General features: G+C 36.0%; 1 protein-coding gene across 1 annotated transcript; it reads right to left on the reverse strand.

Annotated features, from left to right (window-relative positions):
• Window positions 1-7097: 7097 nt before the first annotated feature.
• LOC146158156 (high-affinity choline transporter 1-like) lies at window positions 7098-20249 on the reverse strand. The gene is made up of 9 exons (XM_083383369.1): window positions 19789-20249; window positions 17007-17155; window positions 14038-14158; window positions 12943-13091; window positions 12297-12431; window positions 11662-11815; window positions 10188-10411; window positions 8902-9048; window positions 7098-8303 (listed from the first exon to the last, which is right to left on the reverse strand). Exons 1-9 carry the CDS (start codon window positions 19961-19963, stop codon window positions 7917-7919), a joined length of 1641 nt encoding a protein of 546 aa, XP_083239495.1. The 5' UTR covers window positions 19964-20249; the 3' UTR covers window positions 7098-7916.
• Between the last annotated feature and the right edge of the window lie 498 nt (window positions 20250-20747).

Consider the following 20747-nt stretch of genomic DNA (forward strand, 5'->3'; position numbering starts at 1 on the left):
TTTATCTGGTTTTAAGGAATATAATTTTAAATTTTATTGCAGTGAACAGGTGAACACCAGCTATAGAGTAATCTGTGATGTTTAGCTTGCAAAGTATTGCTTTTTTAGATTCTGCTTTTCATCGATATTTGCAAGGGTTTGTTGATGACAGACCTAGGATTTTGAACACTTATCAACATGCGAAGGAATTAAAGTTATTATGCAACGAAAACGGAAAGGAAAGTGATGCAACACAATCCGCTAAAGTTATCCATAAAATCGGCCGGATATATCACGAAATAGCTGATGAATTTCCCGAGGGTAGAGACAAGAAAATATCTCTTATTCGCAGCGCCGTGTTGTTAAATGCAGCTATTGTGAGGAAACCTGACAACGTTGCTGAGGTTGAGAAAGATCTCGATGAGCTTTGTTCGCGTGTTCTTCAACTTGCTGGCAGCCATGACACCAGTGTGGACAGTTTGAAGCAACTGGTTGTAGCATCTGTCACTAAAATAAAGGATTTGAGGCTGTGGGTAAAGAATATTGCTTTGAGAGCAATTTCACTTGCAGAAACAGATCAACGTAGAGCTAGGCTAACTGAGAGTTTGCAAAACATCATCACAGAAAAATACAAGTTTCTCATGGCAAATATCATGGAGTTTTGTGTGGAAGCTACAGGTCCAGCTCCTTGTAAATATGCTTTGGTTGGAATGGGATCACTTGCTAGAAATGAAATCACTCCTTATTCAGATTTCGAACATATCTATTTGTTGGAAGAGGGAGTTCAATACCGTCCAGAATATAAAAAAATGCTGGAATATTTTCGCTGGGTGTCTGTGATGTTTCAAGTTGTGGTTGTAAACTTTGGCGAAACGATAATACCTCACGTTTCTTTGCCTTTTATTAATGACCCTGATATTAATAATGGCAAGGGTTGGTTTTTTGATGCGCACACACCTCGTGGCATTTCGTTTGATGGGATGGTTACTTTTGCTTGCAAGTTCCCACTTGGTAGGCCAGCTACACCGAACAAACCCTGGGATACTGAGCTGATCAAACCTGTTTCTAAAATGCTTGAGTATCTTGGACGGGATATTGACCTTAAAAACGGTTACCACTTGGGGGATATTTTAACTAAAATATGCTTTGTTTGTGGCGATGATACAATATATGATCAAATGAAGGCGAAAACAGCTGATATCTTACAAGAACGTCATTTTGAGCAAAATTACAAAAAAATACTTGAAGAAGATACCGTCAAGTTCAACATCAATGAATGCCTACGTTCGATTCACGAGGAAAACTCAGTAAACATCAAAAGCGTCGTATTCCGAAGCGTTACTTTGTTTATAGCAGCACTTGGTAGAAGACATAAGTGCAAATCGTCGTCTTCTTTTGATATTCTGCGGGAATTGACTCCAAGACAAATATCACAGCAACAATCGGATGATTTTATGTTCGCACTTGCTTTCGCCTGTGAAGTTAGATTGCGGGTTTACTTGAAATACTCCAGCCAGTGTGATTACCTTGACGCAAGATTTGAACCTTTTCATGAATTGTTGCTTAATGTATTTGGAAGATCACGAATTGCTTTATTTTTCTCATTTGTTTCCAACTTACAAATGCTTAACATTAAGAGATCTGAAACAAAAGACTCAACTTGGATCCGTGTTATCCAATCCATTATGTGTTTACGATTGTATGACGAAGCAATTGTAGTTATAAAAAACATCAAAAAGAAAATTCAGTTTGAGTCAGAAGCAAAAGCAATGATTTACCACTGCGAAAGCTTATGTTACTCTTATTTAAAACAGCATAAAGCCGCCCTGGAGTGCTATGAAGAAGCTTTAAGTTTTATAAACCCTCAACAAGTTCCACCTGTAATATTTCATTCAATGGGAATTTGTTACAGTCGTTTCGGACAACATTTAAAGGCGATACACTACTTGAAGAAAGTTTTACGTGGTAGCATACATAAAGATGGACTAAAATCAGCTCGATGTGAATTGTTTCGTTGTTATGTTAAAGCGGATAGGCTTGATGAGGCTCGGAACATGATTAAAGTCGTTCTGAACGACAATATTATGAAGGTTACAGCACGTTATGTTGCTGAATATTACTACAGCAAATGTATGTACGAAAAAAGCATTGAATACTGCTCAAAACATGTAATCGAATGTAAGAAAATGGCCTTCGATGAAACTTCAGATCACGCCACAGCAGTTGCGTTACTAGACCTTGCTGAAAGTAACATCGCTACAGATAAGTACACAGAAGCTGTAGAAGTAATAAAACAGGTTGAAAACATTTTAAAGAGCAAGTATTATGTTCCAACTGGCAACACACCCCTTCTCGCTCATTGCAAGTGGTTCCAGGCTGAAATTTACTTCTATAACGAAGAATATCAAAGGGCAAGTGATTTGTATAAGGAAGCCTATGATCTATGCCCGTCAAGTGAAGATTTTGAAAAAACATTTTTCAGCGCGAAAATGTATATATCCTTTGGATTATTACATTTTAAACACAACAACTACGCATCTGCTCAAGAGCAGTTTGAAAAATCAATTCTCGCATGCGAAGGACGTACAGATAATAATGCCACGTGGGTGAATGCAAATGCTCACTTCAGCTTAGGACTCTGTCTCAAACACTTTGGACTATACAAAGAAGCTTATGAAAAACAAGAAGTTGCTTTGGAAATGTCGTCCCGCTTACAAGACGTGAAAGAGAAAGACGTCTTGATTAGAAACTGTTTAATGTCACTTGTCGAATGCAGCTTTGAATTGAACGAGCATGACAAGGTTCTTGCTTACTATGAAAAAATGCAAGGACTCATAGAACAACTGCCACTCGAAAGAAAAATGTTTTTGTTTTGTATGGTCGGTGGTTCGTATAAACACTTTGGCCAGTTGGAAAATGCGGTGGAATGTTTGGAAAATGTAATCCAACTTTCGATGCAGGATCCCAGTTTGCAAGGAACAAGTCTTGTTGCTAATTGTCGCCGTAGTATCCATGAATGCCGTTTGCAAATGGAGCGCCAATAGCACTATTGTGGCATTTATGCTTAGTTACAGTCAGCGTTGTACTGAATTAAGTCAATATTTTAAGTGTACTTAAGTCACTATTTTCAAATGACTTGATTTGACTTAAGTCTATTGAACAAACGACTTGGGTTGAAATATAGTGTCTTTGAGCATTTTCTAATTATAAAATTGTTTTTTTATCTCACGTTTTGCAGACAAAACAATTTTCTTGCCTTATCTTTCGTTTTGTGTTATTTTTTAGTTGAGCTCCTTCTCATCGGACTATTTTACCAATTTTTTGACAAGGCCTTTACTTGAATTTGATTTGCTCTAATTTTGACGTGGCCGGGACTTGACTTGTTATTTATTCCCTAAAAAAATTCTTCAAAATAATAATTAACCATTATGAATATTCAATAATAATTTAACCATTATCAATGCACCGAGCATATGTTTGCGCAGTAAAATTTCTCCTCGCGAACTTAAAGCTTTACCGCTCAAAAACATCAATAAACCTTGATAAAATTGAAAAAGCGCAAGTGCATAAAATGCTACACAAGCTTAACGCGTACTGTTGTTCATGTTTTGTTAAAAAGTGTTCATTTTGTTTTTACAAATTTAGAAGGCTATTTTGCATGTTTATCTGAATATTCCTTTTAAACGTAAATTTTGGTCTGAACATCCACTTTTAAAACCTACCATTTGTTTTGTAGTCGCTAAGTTGTTTTCTATAGACGCCAAGTGTTTATAAAAATGTAAGTTGTAAAGTGTAAATGCAGGTGTTGTATATAAAATGTTCTTCGTAAAAAATTGAAAATGATAAATCTCTCTTGTGTATTGAAACCTTGGTAAGTGTTATGAAAGTCACGGGTTTATCTAGACTCTAGTCTAGAGTAAAGTAGAAGATTATTTTACCATTTAAAAAATCTAAAATAAATATTAGTTTGTTCACTTTTGCTCAGTTGGTAGATTAGTGGTCGCTTTATGCTCACATGGAAGTTAGGTATTAAGCAATTATCAGCGAGCCAAATATCTTTGAACAATTCCAATAACATTCTAAACCGTAGGCCATTGTTTTGGCAAAACAAGTCACAATACAACGCAGCGCTCGGCATTGTTACGTAATACCCCACCCTTTGTTTGCCTAAATTTCGAGTCTACAGAGTGAAACAGATTGAAATCAACTTTCACAGAAGGGCGAAAATTAATGAATATCGATTTAGGCGAAAACCCAAACTTTTCTTTTCAGTATTAGAAGTAATAACAGTGACACTTAAATACAGAGAGATTGCCTTAATATTATTACTTCTTATCATTTTTATTTGTGGAAAAAACGAAAACTGTTTTTCAAAGTTAGAGAGTGTGCTGCATCACTAATCTATTTCTAAAGAAAACATTAAGGAAATATGTAATGTAACTATACAAAGCAGACAGCAGTACTTTAAAAAAATCGCATGCGGATCGCTTTAAAAATCGGCCGCCATCTTGTGTCCAAAGTGGACCTAATGGAATGCACTCGTCGGTTTGTCTTTATCCCTAGTTAGAAATTAATTCTTATTAATGTTGATAAGTATAAAATCGCGCCCTTAAACGTAATGTTGTCCACTACCTCAGTGTCAGGACTTAAGTCACTGTTTTTTTTTATAAAAATTTATTTGAAGTTGTGCACGTTAAACATTTGATTGCTGTAAATTGCGTTTGTCGTATTTTGGAGTAGAATTGTTACTCATAATAATCGAAAAAGTTTACCAATTTTAAGCCTAAAGCTTTAACACACAAAAACATAAAAAAAACCTTGATAAAGCTTAAAGCTTTAAAACTTAAAATCTTTAATAAATTCTTAATAAAAACAAGGCACAATGTTACATAAATTAAACGATTAGCCTACTACTGTCCATGTTTTTTTTTTAAGTATACATTTTGTTTTTACCAATTTAGAAGGCTTTTGATTCAAAATTAAAACACATGTTTATATCAGAAAACCCAAGTAATTAAAAAAGAAATACAATCTGTCACTGCGCTGAGTGACGGTTCACGATGGTCGCGGTATGTCCGGAGATGCTAGTTCGAAACCTTACGGCAGGTTGTTTTTTTCTAGCCTGGCCTTGCTCGCAGTATAATCTTGATCAGGCTGACAGACTTCGGTAAGCCTTCCTGAAGGCATCTTGTGTACTATATGTTACGTGTTTATCAACACTTGAACATCCAAATTGATTAACAGCCATAAGCCAAATCTTAGAGTTCATTAAGTTATTTTACGATGTGATAAATAGGGTTTTAGATTACGCGTTTCAGCTTTCGTTTGCCCAAATATGTTCTTCAGTTACATAATATCATATTTGATGATGTAAAGTTTTCCGTATTGTTGTGTGTAAAATTCCTGAGTTTTCCTGCTTCAGTTCGCCTAGTTCCAAACTTGACATGTAACCTTTAATCTCGTAATCTATAACTTTCAGTCTTACAGGCGGTGTTCTCACGTTCTGCAAAACAAGCCACTTGTTTTGCTGGCGTCTGACTCCCACTGCAAATTGGCCTTAGAAATGCCGCTGTAATGCCTAAGCCATGTTTTCAAAGTGCCGGCCAGTCTTATTGGCCAAATAAGACGTAACTTTTGTGTTCTTTTTCTTCCTACGTATTGGCTATATACATGTTGTTTATTAGCGGCTTTGGGCTTTTCTCTAGAGAAGTTTTTTGCGAAGTCTTAGCCGACAGTCGCTGCAATAGGTGGTTGCTGTCTGTCTCACATTAACTTGAAAATTAATATACGTTCACTAATGCTATTTGATAACGTTTTACTGCACATTGCAACAATATACTTTTGATTGGTATTCTAGTTGTGGTTTTGACAGGTAGCATATCTGACCAGAAACCTTTGCAAACAACAAGAACTCGCGAGGTTGCGTCCCGCCGGGCAACTGTATGGGGTCAGGGGCCAGGCCCCAGTGCGCAGGTCGCGGCGGGGCGTAACACTATATATGGGTGTCGTTCTCGTTGGTCAGTACGACGTGTATATGAACGTTTCGGTTATCTGTCAATGTTTGGACTTCTTCCGTTTTAAGATCCATAATATGTTATTCTAAACTAGTGTAGGGTTAACAATTTGTAGGTATAAGTAACCCAAAAGGCAATTTCGACCGTCACAATAAACCTGTTTAATCTAATGACTTGAATTAACTTTAGTCACTGTTTTGTGAAATGACTTTACGGGAGTATTTTGGGCAACATGACTGGACTTGGACTATGTCGTTGTCTCAAATAACTTGTGTTGAAATTAAGTGCTTTCGTTGAATATCTTTTTATAAAATTGAGTTAGTTATCTAAATTATTGTACATCAAATAATTGTGTACTATGTGTTGCTTCTCTGTTAATTTTTAGTTGATCATTGCTCATAATCAGACGAGTTTACCTATTGAAGAGTCTTCGTTGCATGTAAATGACTTGAATTGAAGTTTGGCAACTGGTTACTTGGACTGTTACTTGACTTGTTATTTTGCCTAAGACTTGACTTGGACTTGTTATTTACAATAGCTTGTTAACAACAGCGGTTAAAAAGAGGTTCCTTTCATATTGGCCATTAAATGGCAACGTTTATTCACAAAGAATTAGGAATCATATTAACATATTAACTCAGTAACTGAAAGTGTGAACATCAGCTCATGTTTCACACATAGGGAACACAACAATATTACAAAGGCAAAATTACAATTTATAAACATTAGCGTAATAGGCAAAGAATGTAAAGCATAACAACGGCAGAATTCTCTAGCAAAGCTGGCAATTCATACACTATTAAGCGATCCTAAAAATATATATTTCTTTTAAGGTCTTTTAATAGTGTCTGACCTGAATGGCCAGCTTTGCTAAGTATTCTGCTGTTACTGATCAAGAATTAAGGTCACCATTTATTTTGCAGGGGTCAAGGTTATTTCCATTATCACATTATCAGTGCTACATAGGTAAAACTGCGGACTTAATTTATTTTACAAATGACTTGACTGGGACCATTTCAAAAAAACTTAGTCACTTATAGTCTAACATTTAGTTAACATATCTAATTTGAGTATAACTAGCTTGATGTCACTCAATATAATTTCAAGTTAGTTAATTCAAACTAATCACTGTATTTCGAATATAAATCCAATTTTAATGCTGCGTAAAATAAAGAAAAAAATATAGTGGAAAAAAGCTTCGACTAACAATGATTAGACGCTGCAACAAAAACGGCGAAATATATGAAGTCCTGTACCATACTGTGTGCTTAGTAATGGCCTTGGACCCAAAAGCAAGCAGTTATTTCGCGAATGCCTAATGTATTAGTGTCGTCAGATTCGTAAGTTTCGGTGTCAAACCTAGTGGTGTCCTTACGACGGTAGTGTCAATTCACGAGACGATAAATCCAAAATGCCAAATCACCCTGCCAACTAAACCACTGGTTTCAGCGGTTTTAATGCCACAAAAAATAAGGTGTTTAAAAGTCCATTTTTATTTTTTGCAAATATGCCTGTGTTTATTTTAGTACGCTTTAGCAAGTATATTTAGCAGATATCCTTTCGTTCATTAAGGAGTTTTTTTTAGTATAAAACACTTGTGTTCATAAAAGTATATTCGGATTATATGCTTGTTCAATTGACCAGACTTTAACCTGATGAAGCACGGTTGTGAAAAAGCTTGTCAAGAATTTAATTTTAGGTCAAAACCCTTATTTTTGTTTTTGCGACACAAGTTCGGGTAAAAACTTTATTTCAAGTCCTTGTGGCATAGGTAAAAACATATAAAGTTAATATTTCCATTGAAGTATTAATAAATGCATTATGTTCATTGAACCATTACTTCACCAATGGTAGGTGAAAACCCTTATTTTTGTCATTTTGAAATGTGGGAAAAAAGCAGTGTAACCGTTTTTTTGTATTCCGCTACATTTTTGAGCTCATTTCGAACCCGGGATTATCCTCTCCCTTCTCTCCGAGCTTCCCATTGTTCTCTTCCGGTGTCTCTTTGTTCTCGCGCGAGCGTCCGCCGTTTGCCAAGTTGCACTTGAGGAAGTCGAACCTCTCCGGGATCACTCTTCTCACAAAGAGCTGCTTGGCAATCTCCGAAACCAGCAGAAGAGTGATGAGGGTTATGATCATCGCAAAGGTCTTGTACGGGAAGTTGGCAGTGGTGTCAGTGTTACCCGGGTAAGGGATGAAGGGTTTGAAGTTGATAAGGGGCTCGCCCCCTCCCACCCTAAGGATGAGCCCCAACACGAACGCGCTGATCGAACCGTATGTGTTGGGATCAAAGTAAATGACGCAGAGAAGCTGTGGGGTAAAAATAGGGGTAAGTTGTCTAAAAATGATATACACGAGTCCCTTATGGCAATTACTTAACAAAAAAAACTAAAAATGCGTAAATCGGTTGAAAATGGTATGTATGCGTTTTCTAAAGAAATTATTGCATTAGAACGTTTTAATTCTGATTTTCAAAGTTCTTTTTTTATCTCTGAAAATATTCATTCCTGCGCTGGTCGAGTCCTAACCATGATTTGTTTTAAAGGTCTTTAAAAATACCTAGGAACCCCTAAATTAACGTTTACGACCCTAAAGCCGTCTATATTTCTTTTTTTTGTGAAAACAAAGTAGCATTACTGTTATTTAGTGTTGTAATGACTCAAGTCAATTACTTGAATTAAGCATTTTTCTTTATAAAATCGGGTTATTTATCTTAAGTTTTGCGCCAAGTCATTTTGAAAACAAATTGCTTGCTATATGTTACGTTTATGTCGTTTTTCAGTTGAGTTACTTCCCATATTCGGACGAGTTTACCATTTTTGTTAGTTGAAATTGATTTTCTTTAATTATGACTGGACTGGGACTTGACTTGTTATTTATTCAAAAAACTCAAAGTTATGCAACTCACCTGTGGAAAGAGCATTACAAAGATGAGATCCGAACAGAGGAAGAAAAGGACGTAGATGGACTTAATGAAGATCGCAAGGACGGTTGCTATGGCAGCAAGGACCAGCACGGCAACCCTCATCACCCAGACCAGCTCTAGATCCGAAGCCTGACAAAAAAAATTAATGAAAAACTTTAAATTTATCTAAAAGGAGTGAGTGAAGTGCAAAGCTTGCTTTTTAAGTGTTTTAAACCAGCTATTCAATTTGTTTTGACATAAAATTCGATGAAAAATTTAAATTCATCACAAAAGGGTGATTGGAGTGCAAATCTTGCTTTTTGCAAAGCATCAGTGTTTCAACCATGTTATTTTCGTTTTTTATAAGTGAAATTTTTTAAGAAATTTAAGAAATATATCGATAAATTTACTTTTAAAGTTTTTACGAAAAAATCGATTGAAAACTTTAAATTTATCTCGAAGGGTGGGGGGGGGGGAGTGGAGTGCAAAGCTTGCTTTCCACAAAGTATTAGTCTTTACAAGATATTTTAGTTTTTTTTAGGTTTACATTTTTTTAGGAAAAAAAATTAACAAAAATTCAATTAAAAATTTTAAATTTATTTTAAAGCGGTGAGTAAAGTGCAAAACTTGCTTTTTACAAAGTATCAGTGTTTTTATACAAGCTATTTTAATGATAAGTTTAAATTTTAAAAGAAAAAATCGATCAAAACCTTTAAAATTTGTTTTAAAGCGGTGAGTGAAGTGCATAACTTACGTTCTACAATTTATCAGTGTTTAAAAACAAGCTCTTGCAATTTTTTTTAAGTTTAAATTTTGTTTAGGATAAAAATAGATGTAAAATTTAAAATTTATTTTAAAGGAGTGAGTGGAAAACTTGCTTTTTACAAAGTATCAGTGTTTCAACCATGTTATTTTAATTTTTTTAAGTGAAATTTTTTAAGAAATATATCGATAAATTTACTTTTTAAGGAAGAAACTACTTAGTTGTTAGATTGCAAAAATTATGGCTAAAAAATCCTACATAATTTGGCATCGTATCAACGCAGATACCACCCTAGTATCGGACTAGTCGTATCCGATCCAATATTATCGGCCAGCTTAAAATTTCATTTGAGGGTATGAGTTGCTCCCCTTAAAATTAACAAAGGGTGAACTGAAAACAAAGTAAATGATTTTTTTTTATTAAAACAGATACGTATGGCGGTAAAGCTCTTCAGTAGAGTTGTGACAAACAAGTAATTTTGAAATGAATCGGTTCAAATGGTATTCTGGTTCCCCTTTTTTCTCACCTTGCGTCGAAAGACCTGGTTGTAGATGTTCCTGGTGAACATACTGGAGGAAGAGAGGATGCTGGAATCAGCGGAGGACATCACGGCAGCCGAGACAGCTCCGAGTCCAATGAAGGAGACAGCCACCGGGCAGAGATGCTGCAGAACAATAGGAAGAACTAAAGCTGATTGGTTGTTTTGAGCGGGACTGAGACCAAGAGGATGGTATGACGTGGCGGTCCAATCTGAAAGGCAAATTATAATTATTAATCGTTAGAAGTTGTTTAAGATGCCCATACGGAAAGTCTAACGAAATCAGTCAGCATAATGAGAATTAGGATTGCCAGTTAGGATTTTTTGAAGCTAAAAGATTTAGGTTATTTTTTGTTTTATTGAAATAATTCATAAGTATTATGTTGAAAAGAGATTAAACTAATACAAAACGAAACAAGTTGCCAAAAAAATCACAAAAAGAAAAAATTGCAAAAAAAAATAGACAAAAAGAGAAAAGTTCCCACAAAAAGATAAATTCAATGTACCAGCATGGCCATTTATTGCTTTTTTCATTATTTTAGGAAAAACATAGGTTTGCTAGAGTTCGTAGTGGATTTGGCTTTTTTAGGTAAGTTTGGTTTTTATTAGCCATCTGGAAACCCTGGTCAGGATTGTAGCGCAAGCAAGACAAGGCTAGAAAAACTCACTTGTTGTCTAGTTGTTTTTCTGGTAAGTTTCGGTGAGTTTTTCTAGCTTTGCCTTTCTTTTATTACAATCCCGATCAATCTGACTGAATTCAGTAAGCTTTCCGTCATGTGTACTATATATGGTTGCCTTTATCATTGGCCAGTACGACTCCATAACAGAATACACGTTGCATATATGCATGTTTCACTTGTTGTCCTGAGAAGTTGTTTCTTAAATTAACTGATGTTTTACCAGAAGTTCCGATAATATCGGATCGGAGCCGATACCCGATGTCAAGGTGCGGTATCGGTACTAGGGTGGTATTGGTACCGACCTGATACCAAACTAATTAGTGCATAACAGCCATGTTTTGCTATTTAACCTTAAGCTTTCTACATTTAAAGGCAAATTTCGAAGAAAATGTTTTTAACTTGACTCAAATCCATGGGCTTGACTTGATATTTGATTACAAGTGACTTAACTAGGAAGTTATTTTTGAAAAGACTTGACTGGGACTTAAGTCTTTTCAAAACAACTCACCTTCAACATTGCAGTGATACCCACCAAAAATTACCAAAAACTTTCAAAATTTAGAACTGCAGTAATAACCATAAACGCAATGTTACTCATATAGCATCGTAAGTTTACTGGTAGATGCACCAACTGCTCCGATGAGGATTGAAGGAACAGACATGATTAAATATGACTTAACTGAGACTTATCTTATTTTTCAAATGACTTTACTAGGATAAAATAACTCCTACAACACTGGAGCCTATAGAAAGCGATGTTATTCGAAATATAACACACTTACTGGTGGACGCAGCAACAGCTCCTATGAGAATCGAAGGAACAGACATGATGAGGCATCCAGCCGCTGCCACGAAGGAGAGAAGTCGTGCGTTGTTTGAACTGTTGGCTGATAGAACTCTCTGGAAGTAAACCTGCCAGGGGATTCCCCCGAATATCTGCACGACACAAGGTTGATGATTTTGCGGAGAAGATTCGGTTGGTTGTTTGTTTTTTTTTTGCTAACTAATTCCTTTAAACTCTAAAACTGAAAATAGGAAAACTTGACTTGTAAAAACAGATATAAAGTGACAAGTAGTGTGACTTTTCAAGAAGCTTTGTGCAAACCGGCCAATGGGTAACAGAAAGCGAAAATCGTTCTCAAAGCCAAGTATCAGGTAAAACTAACTCTTCACTATTTTATGCTAATTTTACAGTATATTCTTGAATAAATCAAGAAATAAATTTTCGTTACCAAAAACAATCAAACTCTATATTTGTGTAAAATCCCCTTAAAGAGGACGTATTGTAGCCCTAGTTTCAGACTTTCTAGTACTCTTGCGCCCTTCTGACAAAATATCCCACTCTTGCCGTAAACCGTAGCTTGGCGCTTTCCAATCCGGTGGTTTTCCACTGTTCTTATAACAACAATAAACCTACCAGCAGAAGTGCCGAATCCACCCAGTTTCCAGCGTAGTTGTTGTCCCAAACTCCCAGCCAAGTTGTGTTGCCGTAAGCAGTTTCACTTATGCTCGAAACTGCCTCGTTGTTGAACGCGAACGGCAGGGAAACCACCTAAGCCGAAACCAAAACTATGGTAAATCTCGAAATAAAGGTTTTTCTGAAAAATATATCGTCTTTACAAACTGAAAAAACGATGTCTAGAAATAAAGACAGTAGGTCGCGGACTATGCCGACTAAAAATTCGATATGTTGGGAACTTGTGCATGTAAGAAACATTTTCTCGTAAGTTTTGAAACGTTTAAAAAACGTTTTGAAACACCTCAGTTGAAATTAAACACTAACGTCAAATCTTTATCACGCCAATTTTTTTTTCGCTTTACTATGCGATATAGTTAAGCACCATACAAAAAAAAACTTTTTTTTACCGAAAGTTTTTCAGACAACGAGAAACAAAAAAAAATAAAACGAAAATCCAAAAAAATCCGTAAAGAAATCTAAATACCCTTTAATCCGATAGAAAAAAATCCTAAATTAATAAAACTTAATACACAAATCTATCAGGCAAAAATCGAATAAGGAAATTCATTTCTCCATTAATCTCTCGAAAAATAAAAACCCTTACCAGGCCGACCAAAATGCAGATAAGTTGCACGACATCGGTGTAGGCCACAGAGTACATTCCCCCAATCATGGTATAAACGACAGCTATACACGCCGAGATTATGATGGCGACGTTCTCACCCAGACCGGCGATAATTGAAAGAGTTCCGCCTTTAGAATACAAAAAACGTGTGAAATTAATGGGGTTTGCATACATAGTAGCAGTGTTGTAATGACTCAAGTGATAGGCTAATTGTATTTAAATGACTTGACTTAAGTTTTTGGTAAAAAAGTCATAAGTTGATTTATAGTTTTGTTGACAAATGACTTAGACCAGTGGTTCTCAACCTTTTATCTTCCGTGGCCCAATAAATGTTTATGAAAAAACAACTATAAACTAGGTTTAGAACAAAAAACAGCAGATCATGTTTCAAAACAGATTATTTCTTTAACTGTGCATAAGTGATATACTTGCTGCTGAACAATAAATTTACATTCCCTCTCAAATCCTCCCCAAGCCATTATTCCTGTAAAATCAAGTATAGTGACATAAATGAAACTAGATTCTTTAATAAATCTAGCTTTTTTAAATTGGTCTGTGGCCCACTCAAAATGTTCCCATGGCCCACCAGTGAGCCATGGCACACTGGTTGAGAACCGCTGACTTAGACTGAGACAGCTTTCACACAAAAACCCAATAAAAAAACTCTTTTGAATGTCAAACTCAAAGTATAAAACTCTTAAACTCTTTTGAATGCGAACTATAATGCTAAATATGAAGCAATGCAAAGCTGCAATCAAAACGGACCCCCCTAAAAGTAGTCAACTTACGTCCAAAGTGTCCACTGACCCCAGTTTAAGAGCTCCTGAAATAGGTCTTAAAACACCAATAACCAGTGTTGTAAAAGTCAAGGTCAAGTCATTTTACCAATTAGACTTAAGTTACGTCAAGTAATTTGAAAACAGTTACACTTGCACTTAAGTCATATACAAAACTGCCAAAAATCAAAAGGTTAATTAAGAGTTAATTCATAAAAAAAATAATAGTAATTGTACACTAAAATAATAAAATATTATAATAGTGAAACCTAAAACTATAATCAGTCCATTTACAAACCCAGTGCGACAAGAATGGCGGCAGACCAGAAAAGCTCCCCCAGAAGTGCAGGAAAGTAGAGAAGACCTCCCATGACACGCCCCAGTTTTCGCTGTAACGGGTCCAGCATCGTGACATATCCCTGTCCAAAGACAACGAACAGTTGTGCATTGTGTCGTCACAGCCGCAAACAAACAACGGTGCGTGTTTTGAATTTTAGGACTAATGTGCATGTGGAAATGGTTTTCAACTTTCATGGCTTTCTGCCGGTGTTTTCTCCAACATTTTTGCTTTTGACTTGGCACTAGTTGTTTTTTTGGTTTTAAGCAGTTGTGACCAGCGATGTCCGATAATATATATCGGATCGGAGCCGATAACAACTTGATATTGGAATTTCAGCCATGATTTGTTAGCCAAGGTAGCGATTTTACCTTAAAAGGCAAATTTATCAAAATAAACGGAGAGCATTTTTTAATAATCTGGGAAAATTCCCTTTGAACGTTCACATTTTTCTATATTTTGACTAATCGTGCATAATATTGACGTCATTTGGTATCGGATGTCGATACTTATGGCCCAAAATATCGGGTATCGGTATAGGAATAGAATTTCTAATGAAAGTAGAAGTTTTTGTGAAAGTATATTTTTTAATTTTTTTGGTTTGGAACTGTTGATAAGCGTCGTCCAGATTTTTGCTGAAGCTTCATAGTTTACTGAGTTTGTTTATGAAAATGTGCAAATACTCTTGGTGCTGCGCATTTGAAGTACAGGGGTGTGCAAAAAAATCCCAAGAAAAGAATAAATCGAGTAAGAAAAAATATTCGAACTTATTTTATAGTTAGGCCGAACACTCTTTCCAAATTTAGTATTCAGTTCGAACTTTTTTATTTTTTTTATCTTTAAAGCAGCGCAAGCTAATTGTGAGGCCACTATAGTCTAACTCGGGGGTTCTTAAATTTTTTTGTATTTTTTACCCTTTTAACAAAGATGAATATCAAATTTACCCCCAATATATAAAGTGGTGCTAATTTATTAAAAAAACGAAAGTAACTAATTACATCAGTCATATTCAGTGCGACGATCGCCCTAGTTTTTTGGTAATGAGTTGTTCAATGTATGGTAAGGTAGTAGATAATGCACAATAAGATCAGATTCAATATTTTAAGTTGGTTTCATGCTCTAGGTTTGATAGTAAGTGATGCAGAGAAGCCGATTCGCATATATAGTTGAATAAAATGAAACAAGAATATTTCAGAGCTTGAATACATATCCTTGGATTTACCGCCTGAAACTAGGAAATTTATCCCCTGAAGTAAATTTACCCCAGGTTAAAAGAAAGGCTGGTCTAACTTGTGTAGAGAAGATTAATTTGCTTTTGCACACGGTTTGTGATTTTTCATGCTTAGAGTTACAACAAAGTTTCTGTTGCAATTTACACTCGCGGAAGTTTTGATTGTTGTGAAGGTTTTTTTTTATTTTATTTTTTTTTTATTCGCTGAAAACTATTTTAAATGCATTTTGATTACAAAAGGTTCTATGCCATTTTTATTACAAAAGGTTATACGTTTTTTGTTTTTTTAGTATAACGGCATTTTATTTAAATTTCTTGCAAGTTTTTATTACATTGCCGAAAATAAAAAATTATATGTCTAATATTATATGTCTAATATTTTTGAATACGTTTTCCGTTTGTCCGCGACGCCCTTGGCATCCTTTCACGGCGCAACGGTACAGAAGCGCTGATCTAGTTCAAAAGACCGCTGCAAAACGTAAACAAACCGAACGCGGTAAGACCATTAGCGCGAAACGCGAATATTTTTCGCACTAACGTATAGTTGAAATCGTCAAAAAGTATTGGATGGACTCGTGTATGGTTTGTCGGCGGGTCCGATGAATTACAGAGACCGCTTGGTTTATTGTTATTAATTGACGAACATACACTTGCTGATCAGCCAACCCGAACGAATAACGAAAGGCGAAAGAGAAAAAACATCTAGCGTTTACGGTCGACCAAACAAGAAACGAAAAACGGCGTTTTGCGTTTGATTTTGGTTTCCCATTAGATTAAGACATGTGACCCATTTACATTGAAAAACACGCAGCTTCGGACGGTGAGTTAAACCCTGACAAAAACGAACAAAAAACGATAATCACTTGCGAAAAGATGGGGGGGGGTCCGAACCCCCCCCCCCCCCCTATATTTTATTCAATATATCTAATAAAAAACCTAATTTGAAATGATGTGAAAAACAGTCCCGGATCTGCAAAAACGACAAGGCCTACTCTTGTGTATTCCATTGGAAGGCAGTTTCACACGTAACAATGCCTATTGTCCAGTCACAGCTGTAGCCAGGTTGTGGGTGCCAGTCATGCGTGACGACTCGTCAAGTGTATTGTCACGTCAGAGAGGCGCCAAACCACAAAAATAACAATAAATTTCGAACGCCTAAGAGTTCTTGTTGCCTAGAATTTGCAAACTAGTTTCAGTATTTGTTTTTGAGTACAATCCATTTTGAGTTTATTTTAATTTTTGGCTTTGCTAGCTGAAGCCTTTTTATTTAGGCTAAACGCTAATCAATAAAGAGCGATGGTCTAGTAGAATCTTACCACCCTTTTTTAGGCACAGTAACGAAAAAAATCGTCAAAAAATATATATTAATACTTGACCCACCGGAACCCAAACGTTAACCTGCACCCCCCCGACCCAAATTCGTTGATTTAATAATTATTTAAACGCTGCGCTGGTGAATAAGCCAAAACTCGGGTGGGCATGAAATAATGTTTCGTCTTGAGGTTTATAGCATTGTTACGTCACACATTGAAGTGTTAGGACCAAGTGCGTTTGGTTGGAGTAAACATAAAATATCGTTTATCGGTATCGGTCAGATAAGTGATATCGGTCGATCTCTATTAGTAACCAGTAACGTACCGCTTTTATCTTAAAAAGTGCCGCACAGATGTGTTACTGCCAAGTACCGTGTTTATTTTACCTGCTCTCTCATTTTCTTTGCGAAGAATATTCCGCCGAGAATTAGCGAAATGGCGTAACCAAAGGGCGCCTGGGTCCACAGCAGACCAGACCCAGGGGTGTACACGTATTCTGCTGTTCCGTTGATGTAACCCCCGCCAACCCAGGTTGCTGCAAAAAGGCAATTGTGTAATTTTAAGGTTTTGTTAAACAAAAATAAGAACTCAGCCACAACTTCTAAACACAATATACTAAAACTTAAAACAACCGTAAAAATTGTTAAGTTTGTCGACCACTGTTCCAAGAGGTGATTAGCATTGTGAATGTGAACGACAACGTCAGCGGTCAAGGAAATTTCGACGAGTTATTTTGGTCAAAGACTGATTTGTCTTACGTTCAGGCCTTACGCATTGTTTGGTTTAAAAATAGGCGTCCAACTACCTGCGCGGAAAAACAGATTTATTGATTTTATGGCTTTCAATGACGAATTGATTTTTCATATGCGCCACAAAAACATAAAGCAGTGTAAAGTTCTAGCAGCTATAAAAGTGCGCCCCAGGGCACGATATTTGACCTTGAGTTGTTTGTGACGTCACCATGATTGCATCTTTCGTGACGCAGAACCGTTTGTTTAAGGCACTGCCCCGAAACAAGTTATTGTGTAATTAGATATTACAAACACGCTAAAGCAGTAGTTCCCAAACTTTTTTGGCTTGCGGCACACTAAAAAAATCCTCAACTATTTCGCGGCACACTTTTAATAGAACGACAATGGAGTAATTTCAATAAAAATAAGCCATAATATTCGATAAAAACGACATTTCGCAATTTACAGACGTTTCAGAAATAACTCATGCCATTTTTACACTGACCATGGCATGAGTTATTGCTGAAATGCTGTAAATTGCTAAATGTCGTTTTTATCGAATATTATGGATTTGATATTTTTATTGAAATTACTAAAAAAAACGTGTATTGTGTTCCAAAGACAATAGAGTAATTTTACAATCACCCTTAACACACGACAAACTATGTGCAAATATCTCAATATTGTCAACTTGTTATGGATAGTGCGTATTTAAGTCTACAATGCTTACGTGTAGGACTGTATGCCTATTGGTTATACAGATACCTTATTTTCCGAAAAATTTCGCGGCACACTTGACAACCTCTCAAGGCACATTAGTGTGCCGCTGCACACAGTTTGGGAATCACTGTGCTAAATCAAGGGCATCTCAATTCGTTTACGTCCGTGGACAACCAATTCGTTTACGTCCTTATTCCAGTGTTTCTCAACATTTTTTGTAGCTACCCAAATACTAAGCGACTTGTACAATGTTTAGCAGCGTTGTAATGAGACAAGTCATTTACTTGACTTAACTGCACTTAAGTCACTGTTTTCAAAATGACTAGAATTGACTTAAGGCTTTTGGGCAAAATGACTTGACTTGAGTATTTTTGGCAAACTTGCTTGACGTAAGTAAAGTCTTTTGGGCAAATGACTTGACTTAAGTCTTTTTTGACTATATTTTTTTTGGAGAAGTTTCACTTATTATGTTTAGTTGGGCTTAGTAACGACTTCATTACTTTTATGCCTAATATGGCGGGTATCGGTACCGGAATAACATATTATGTATCGGACTTAGTTTTCTTATGTGAACTACTGCAGTCGGCGACCCCAACAAATCTAACGGGTGAGAATGTCAAAGAGCCATACAAAGTAAGAATGCCAAAAGCCCATGCAGAAGTAGTTACCATTTTGCGAACATTTTCGAATAAATCTTTATTCTTTAACAAATATGTAACATCTTAAATGTTGACAAAGAAAGAACAATTTTTTATAAACGTTCAATAATGCTACCTACTTGTGTATGTGATTTGATCATTATTTTACGCCCAACTACAACCTCCAGCAAGTAGGCTGTGAAACGAATGACTCATTTAAGTTCGTGCAGTTTAATCGCTGAAGTTCACAAGTTAGACTCACGTTATTTTTCACAGGTAATTTACCATGTCTTAACCAGTTCAAAAACCCCGTGAAATCATTCAAATGCCTGTTTACGCCACGTTTTGGTGAAACTCTTTAGTGTTTACTATGTAGCCCGTAGCTGAATGACGTAGCGGCTTTTCTGCGCAAATCGTTACGCTCTGCTGGTTTGGGCTCACTTTAGTTCCAATTTAAAAGGTTATTTGTTTGAGTTTCCCTTTTCTAAAGCGAAGTGCTTCTGCCTTTTGCATTCAGCCCGCAAAGTAAATAGGAGGCTCATTTTTACGACTTTCCGTAACACAATGTGTCTAGGTTTTCTGCTTTGTTAAGGATCTCGTATTGTACAAGGCATTCCTTTTATGTAAGGACTATCGTTTCTGTTGATAAATATCCAAACTGCGCATAACAAACACAAAAGCAGTTGTCAATGTACCAAGTCATTAAAAGACCAAGTCTATTAAAAAAGTCAAGCCTAGTCATTGACTTAATGGTACACTAATAAAATGGTTGAACTTGTCCGATTATGAGCAATAATACAACTAAAAACACCGCAACATATAGCAAGCAAATTGTTTTCCGTTCAACAATAAGGAAACGAGATTTGATAACAACACTTACTTTTAACCCAATTACCCTATTTGACAAAATGACTTAAGTCAAGGCCAAGTCATTTGTCCAAATGACTTAAGCCAAGTCAAGTCTTCTAAAAACAGTGACTTAGTCAAGTCGTTAACTTAAGTCATTACAACGCTGGTCGGAACCAACAAAAAAAAACTCGTGATTTTAAATACTTTTAACTTGTTTGTATGAGACTTACCAGTCATTGTAAAGGATCCTACAAAAAGGCCGATATCTCTTCCGGCGATCATAATGGACTCTGTCTTGGTTCCAGCCCCTTTCCTTCGGTTGTACCAGGCAGCCCAAATACCCACTATCACTATCAGCAGGTAAAATACTATAATCGCCACCAGTCCGGGAACGTTAACCGCCATTGTTACGTAACAATAAGTGCTGTTGTTGTTTGAATTTAAGACCTGCAATTGAAGAGATGGTTTTTACTAATTAGTGCATAATAAATAGTAAGTAAAAGCAACAGTCCTGGAAATACTATAGTCTTGTTATGTGTATCGCCATTGTTATTATCATTGCAGCGTGTTCTTATGGCAGTTGTTCGACTAAGAAATATTTATAAGCTGCTTAAACCAGAGGTAGGCAACAAATCGGTCCAGCAAGATAAATCATCCGGCTCACTGAGTCCCGGTTGAGAACCACTGCTTGGTGTGATATTTTTGTATTTTGACGCAAATACATTCTAAATTGTAATATATATATATTACACATAAACTGAGTCTATTTCTATATTTTTGGCTATTTTAACCACGTTTTTGCTAAAATTGTGTTGTACGTTTCTCGTTTATTGATCAGTGTCTGAGTTCGGAGGTAAACTTTCGCTTTGCACACCATCAACAATATATATTTGAATGCATTTTATTGTACTTCCGGCGAAATTTTTCGGTGTTTGATATATAAACTTAACATGGAGAAATTCACGGCTCTAAAAAATTACCCCCAAAGCTAGATGACAACCAAATTTATCGAGTTCCCTAGTATTTTTATTAAACTTTTTCATTTTGATAATGAATGACGTCGCATAGACTCAATTTTAAACCAACACCACCATACTCTTAAATGAAATTATAGCTATTTTCAATCTGAGCTTTTAACAGTTGCTATTATCAAATGTTTATAGACACGTCTTAACAATAAAATTGTCAG

The sequence above is a fragment of the Ascidiella aspersa genome, chromosome 3 (assembly GCF_963924565.1).
Source record: "Ascidiella aspersa chromosome 3, kaAscAspe10.2, whole genome shotgun sequence".
NCBI lineage: Eukaryota > Metazoa > Chordata > Ascidiacea > Phlebobranchia > Ascidiidae > Ascidiella > Ascidiella aspersa.